This window comes from Entelurus aequoreus, linkage group LG19 (assembly GCF_033978785.1).
Source record: "Entelurus aequoreus isolate RoL-2023_Sb linkage group LG19, RoL_Eaeq_v1.1, whole genome shotgun sequence".
Lineage (NCBI taxonomy): Eukaryota > Metazoa > Chordata > Actinopteri > Syngnathiformes > Syngnathidae > Entelurus > Entelurus aequoreus.
In genome coordinates, this window is record NC_084749.1 from 6,770,808 (window position 1) to 6,778,307 (window position 7,500).

General features: G+C 35.5%; 1 protein-coding gene across 8 annotated transcripts in view; it reads left to right on the top strand.

Annotated features, from left to right (window-relative positions):
• Positions 1-7,500, top strand: part of LOC133635041 (rho guanine nucleotide exchange factor 18-like) — a 129,681-nt gene that overhangs the window by 87,595 nt on the left and 34,586 nt on the right. For all 8 annotated transcript variants that reach the window (XR_009822010.1, XM_062027769.1, XM_062027770.1 and 5 more), the window contains 4 exons: positions 1,667-1,845; positions 1,916-1,989; positions 5,386-5,571; positions 7,338-7,463. Coding sequence is in view for 7 of the 8 variants with exons in the window: in XM_062027769.1 (XP_061883753.1) it covers positions 1,667-1,845; positions 1,916-1,989; positions 5,386-5,571; positions 7,338-7,463 (565 nt within the window). In the remaining variant the exon portion in view is untranslated. The remainder of the gene's footprint in view (positions 1-1,666; positions 1,846-1,915; positions 1,990-5,385; positions 5,572-7,337; positions 7,464-7,500) is intronic.

The window sequence follows — 7,500 nt, forward strand, 5'->3', positions numbered from 1 at the left end:
TTGATTACAAAACTTTAAAGAGGTCATCACAGAAGTAAACAAGGTAGGAGTTGAACTTTCACATACTTTTAATATTCAATTATAATAGTTATTAATTATATAACCATGATATTATTATATGTACACACACATTTGTGTATATATGTGTGTGTATGTTATATATATATATATATATATATATATATATATATATATATATATATATATATATATATATATATATATATATATATATATTTATGTATATATATATATATATATGTATATATATATATTTATGTATATATATATATTTATGTATATAAGCACATGTATATGTGTGTATATATATATAGATGGATAGTACTTTATTGATTCCTTCAGGAGAGTTCCCTCAGGAAAATTAAAAGACACAAAAATATAAATTATAAATAAATATATATATATATATATGTATATATGTGTATATGTATATATATATATATATATATATATACATATATATATAATATATATATATATATCTATGTGGATATATATATATATGCATATATATATGTATATATATATATATATTAGGGCTGCAACTAACGATTAATTTGATCATCGATTAATCTGTCGATTATTACTTTGATTAATCGATTAATAATCGGATAAAGGAGACAAACTACATTTCTATCCTTTCCAGTATTTTATTGAAAAAAACCAGCATACTGGCACCATACTTATTTTGATTATTTTTTCTCAGCAGTTTGTACATGTTGCATTTTATAAATAAAGGTTTATGAGATGCGATGCGCATGCGCATAGCATAGATCAAACGAATCGATGACTAAATTAATCGGCAACTATTTTTATAATCAATTTTAATCGATTTGATCGATTAGTTGTTGCAGCCCTAATATATATGTATGTGTATATATATATATATATATATATGTATATATATATATATATATATATATATATATATATATATATATATATATATATATATATATATATATATATATATATATATATATATATATATATATATATATATATATATTGTGGTTAGTTTGTCCGCCCTGAGATAGGTAGGTCGTGAGTTCAAACCCCGGCCGAGTCATACCAAAGACTATAAAAATGGGAGCCATTACCTCCTTGCTTGACACTCGGCATCAAGGGTTAGAATTGGGGGTTAAATCACCAAAAATGATTCCCGGGAACGGCCGCCGCTGCTGCTCACTGCTCCCCTCACCTCCCAGGGGATGATCAAGGGTGATGGGTGAAATGCAGAGAATAATTTCGCCACACCTAGTGTGTGTGTGACAATCATTGGTACTTTAATATATATATATATAGATAAATATATACTTTGCATGCTTTCGGCCCGCGGCCAAAATGTTTGGACACCCGTGATTTATATCGATGATGGCACAAAAAACGATATCAAACGTGGCACATCGCTCTAACTTATTTAGCACAAACTGTCATCAAAAGAGGCTTTTCCCGATAAACATAGTTTGGCACTTCATAGTCAAATGACACAGCACTTGTATCGGTCACAGTGTTTATATTCTTAAAGTGACACACTCGTCAAAGGACGCAGTATCACTCCTTGCGTCTCGTAAGGCATCGATGCGTCCGTATCGTTTCAGCCATCACGAGTGTCTGCTTCAGGGTTCTCCTTTCCCTCCTCCAGGACAACAAGCCGTCGGTCATCTCGCTTCAGAAGCTGATTGTGAGAGAGGTGGCCCACGAAGAACGAGCCATGTTTCTGATCTGCGCTTCCTCCAACGAGCCGGAGATGTACGAGATCCACACGGCCTCCAAGGAGGAGAGAAACACGTGGATGACACTCATACGGCAGGCTGTTGATAGGTAGCAGTGCTGCGACACGCTTTATTTAGATGAAGACAGGAACTGATAGCTTATGTTCTGTCCCTTACAGCTGTCCTCATACCGAGGAGAGGCTGTTCAGTGAGGAGGAAGAGGCTCGAGCTTCCAGGTTTAAAGAATTTCAAGGTAATGATGCCAGTATTTTGGAAGTCTGGAAAGTATGCTGGACCTCTACTCAGCCACTAGGGGGTGATAATTCTGCTTCTGCTGGTCAGGCCTACTGCAACTTTTGTATTTTATAGTACTTTTCAGCAGCCCGGAAATGAATTTCTGTGCATTCATGTGCATAATATACAAAATTACGCACTATTAAGACTATTAATGTGCTACTCTACGATGCAATATTGAGGAGTCAGTGCTGAAGGACATGGTTCTCAAATGGGTCAACTCCAGGGAGTACTTGATATTTAAAACATAACTCATGTAATTAATCACAAATAAGGTGTGAAAACATATTGGTCACACAATTAATTTTGTCTGTATATGCATGCTCCTTTACCTTAACCACAAATAGTTACCTGAAAGGTGTGTTGTTGATCAGGTCAATGCATATGTCAGTGCAAAAATGAGTGAGCAGACTGGTGTGCTCGCTGGCTAGTTTCACTTTGAAATACACACAGACGGTACTTCAGGTAATACTGGTACCAAGTTTTGAGCAAATAAATGACATGCATTCAAGTACAACTTTTTTTAATAATTTCTCTTTGTCCAAATATTGGGGTATTTTTCTTTATACATTTTTAAAAATATTTGTGTATATATATATATATATATATATATATATATATATATATATATATATATATATATATAACACAGCACAGGCCAAACGTTTGGACACACCTTCTCATTCAATGGGTTTTCTTTATTGTCATGACTATTTACATTGTAGATTGTCACATCAAAACTATGAATGAACACATGTGGAGTTATGTACTTAACAAAAAAAGGTGAAAAAACTGAAAACATGTTTTGTATTCTAGTTTCTTCAAAATAGCCACCCTTTTCTCTGATTACAGCTTTGCACACTCTTGGCATTCTCTCCATGAGCTTCAAGAGGTAGTCACCTGAAATGGTTTTCTCTTCACAGGTGTGCTTGAAGCTCATGGAGAGAATGCCAAGAGTGTGCACAGGGTGGCTATTTTGAAGAAACTAGAATATAAAACATGTTTTCAGTTATGTCACCTTTTTTTTGTTAAGTACATAACTCCACGTGTGTTCATTCATAGTTTTCATGTGACAATCTACAATGTAAAAGTCATGAAAAATAAGAAAACCCATTGAATGAGAAGGTGTGTCCAAACTTTTGGCCTGTACTGTTTATATATATATATATATATATATATATATATATATATATATATATATATATATATATATATATATATATATATATATATATATATATATATAAAATGTGAAATGAATTGGAGTAATTTAAGTTTTTTTAAAGTTAATATAAATCAATATTTTATTAAACATGTTTCATAATTAAAACTATTTATATGCATGTATAAATATATATATATATATTATATTAAATTAATTGCATCATTGAAATTAACTTAAAAAAAGGTCAATTAATCCAGTCCGTGTATATGTTGTTGATGTACTAGTATTGCAGTGCGCAAAAACATGTTTTGCTAATGAATGCTATTTTAAACTTGTTGTGCTTCAATGATAAGAAAATGTATCGCTGCAATATATGAAAACGACCCTGGTTTTATCTAAAATCCAGTGGGCGTGTATTTTGAAACAACCAATAGGATTCTCCCCACCCACGTTTTGCACTGGCGTGTGCATGATCCCTGACCGTATAACACACCAACTGTCTGCAGTTAAGGTAAAGGAGCATGTGAGGCAGATGCAATTATAGTCTTTATACATGATTCATGTAATCACAAGCATTAACAAGTTACATTTGACAGCTCTACATTTTTGCATGTATTTTTAGTTTGTAAATAATATTATTGAAATTATTGAATCATCTTTCTTTTTCAGCCAGAATGCCTTTCTTTGGTTAGGGATGTACTTGTCATAAAATAGTACACGTCAATGACAACACGTTTACAACCATTGCCTAAGGCTTAGGTATGGCGTCACATTAGTACCAAAAATCCAAGCGCGTAAAAACTGTTATCGCGCGCTGATTAACCACTTCGTGCGCGCGCGACACCATTTTGCGCGCGTGTGGTGCCTTTGTGCGCGTGCGCGGCGCCTTGCGTGTGCGCGGTGCCTTTCTGCGCGCGCGCTGTGCCTTTCTGCGCGCGCGCTGTCTCGGTCTGTGCGCTGTCATGTTTCATTTTGGTACTTTGGGGGCGGGCATGCTTAGACCGCTCCTTCTTTCTGATTGGCTTTGAAAAAAAAAAAAGAAAAATACAACTTCAAGTAGGTTGTAAAAAAAGGCAGATGAAGTGAAACTATAGCAATGCTTTTCTTTCCACTCTCTCATGCACACCACACAGATACTCATGTTATGAGAAGTATATTGTTTCAAAAATATTAACATTAATTGTTGATATTTTAAACATCTTTCAGATTACATTGCTCGAATTCAAAAACCACTTTACTACACAAATATTAGGCCCAATGTGCAGGATTATTCTATTAGTATTAGTTATTTTTATGTTTTATCATATCTTAGCTTATTTTTATGTTTTATCATATCTTAGCCTATTTTTATATGGTCTTATTATATTTATATTTCAGTTTTTATTGTATTTTATTTTATTTTATAGTTTTTCATATTGTAGTTTATTTTTATGTTTGATTATATCTTATCTTATTTCATATTATTTTTGGACTTTTACCTGATGTGTATTTTAATTATTTTTTATCCATTTATTTGATCATCTAGTGTTTCCTCAAAGAGCCCTCTGGATCTCCACGTCCACAGGGTTCCTGTGATTGGCTATTGTCATTGTGTTGTTGTTATTATTGTTGTTGCTGTTGTTGTTGTTTGTTTATTTTTATGTACATGTTTGACTGTCTTCATGGGGTGTGGGTGTTATTTCTCATTTTGTTTTTAACTATGTAAAGCACTTTGAGCTGCATTTTAAATGTATGAAAAGTGCTTTATAAATAAAAATGTATTATTATTATTTTTAGTAATAGTACCCTTACAATCACTCCAAAGCAGTTCAACAACTTACCTCTTTTTCAGCCAACATTTTTTTATCCACTTCTTCCTCCGTAAATCTTGATACATATTGACGATGACCCGCCCTGCTATACTTCTGATTGCTCAAAGCCAATCAGAAAGAAGGGGCGGTCTAAGCATGCCCGCCCCCAAAGTACCAAAATGAAACATGACAAAGTGGAGAATCAGCGCGCGATAACAGTTTTTACGCGCTTGGATTTTTGGTACTAATGTGACGCCATACTTAGGACACAATATTAGAGTATCGTGTGTTGAATCAATAACGCTGCAAATATGTGGGCTGTTGTACTACAATTATCAGGTTATGTTAAAAAGTATTGTTTATATGTTGTGATTTAAAATGTTACATTTGTTGTTTCTAGAACGGTTGAGCCAGAAGGATGCCGTCATCGTCCAGGCACTTTCTGAGAAGCTGCAGCTTTTTGCAGACATGGCAGACACTGTCGCGGGTCTGGAGGACGCTGCTTCTCGCTCCAAACTGCTGTTACGGGGCGATGCCTCGGATCTCCAGCAGGGGGAGACATTGCTGAAAGGAGCCATCACCGAGGGTAGGACGGACTAAAAGACTCCAGACATGGCATTGTGCACTGCAAAAAGTTCAAAAACAGGAATAAAAAATACAAAAATGAGGGGTATTTTATTTGAACTAAGCAAAATGATCTGCCAATAGAACAAGAAAATTTGGCTTGTCAAGACTTTCCAAAACAAGTAAAATTAGCTAACCTCAATGAACCCAAAAATACCTTAAAATAAGTATATTCTCACTAATAACAACTGTACTACTAGTACGTATTTTATATTGTTTCTTTGACTAAAAACAGCAAAGTCCATTTGGTTGTCATCTGTATTAATATGAGACACAATTGTGTCAAAGTCATGATTTTTGTTTTCATGCTTGAAATAAGAAATGATTACTTTAAAGAAGTAGTTTTATACTTGTGAGTAGAGATGTCCGATAATGGCTTTTTTGCCGATATTCCGATATTGTCCAACTCTTAATTACCGATTCCGATATATACAGTTGTGGAATTAACACATTATTATGCCTAATTTTGAATTTTGTTGTGATGCCCCGCAGGATGCATTAAACAATGTAACAAGGTTTTCCAAAATAAGAGAACAACTTCAACTCAAGTTATGGAAAAAGGTGCCAACATGGCACTGCCATATTTATTATTGAAGTCACAAAGTGCATTATTTTTTTTTAACATGCCTCAAAACAGCAGCTTGGAATTTGGGACATGCTCTCCCTGAGAGAGCATTAGGAGGTTGAGGTGGGCGGGGTTGGGGGGAGCGGGGTTGAGGTGGGTGGGTAGGGGCTGGCGGGGGGTGTATATTGTAGCGTCCCGGAAGAGTTAGTGCTGCAAGGGGTTCTGGGTATTTGTTCTGTTGTGTTACGGTGCGGATGTTCTCCCGAAATGTGTTTTTCATTCTTGTTTGGTGTGGGTTCACCGTGTGGCGCATATTTGTAACAGTGTTAACAACCCTCAGTGTGACCTGTATGGCTGTTGATTCACTTGTGTGTGTGTAAAAGCCGCATATATAATGTGACTGGGCCGGCACGCTGTTTGTATGGGGGAAAAGCGGACGTGACGACAGGTTGTAGAGGACGCTAAAGGCAGTGCCTTTAAGGCACGCCCCCAATATTGTTGTCCGGGTGGAAATCGGGAGAAATTTGGGAGAATGGTTGCCCCGGGAGATTTTCGGGAGGCGCACTGACATTCGAGAGTCTCCCGGGAAAATCGGGATAATTATTATATTTTATTATTATAATTATTAATTTCCGATATTACATTTTAAAGCATTTATCGGCCTCGCTAGAAATGATTACTTTAAAAAAGTAGTTTTATACTTGTGAGTGTTGATGACACAGCTTTGCAACAGTTGATATTCTAGTTTCAAGCATGTTTTACTCAATATAGCTCATCAAATCTCAGCAACAAGCTGTTAAATCACCAAAATGATTCCCGGGCGCGGCACCGCTGCTGCCCACTGCTCCCCTCACCTCCCAGGGGGTGAACAAGGGGATGGGTCAAATGCAGAGGACAAATTTCACCACACCTAGTGTGTGTGACAATCATTGGTACTTTAACTTTAACTTTAACTTAATATCTTACTGAGATCATTTAGGACCAAAACACTTAAAACAAGTAAAACACTCTAACATAAAATCTGCTTAGAGAGAAGAATTATCTTATCAGACAGAAAATAAGCAAATATCACCCTTATTTGAGATATTTCATCTTACTTAGATTTCAGTTTTTGCAGTGTGTGAATGATATTCACAATAAGTTGCTCTCTCTTGTTAATTTAGTGGAAAACCTGCAGAATTTGCTCCAATCTGGAATAAGGGAGGAGATGCAGGATGAAGAGAGCGGCTCTGGACTGCTTCCTAGAAGAGCAGACACCTTTGGGGGCTACGACAGCATCCTCACCACGAGTGAGTCCAGTACACTGCATGTCCTGAAGAAACCTCC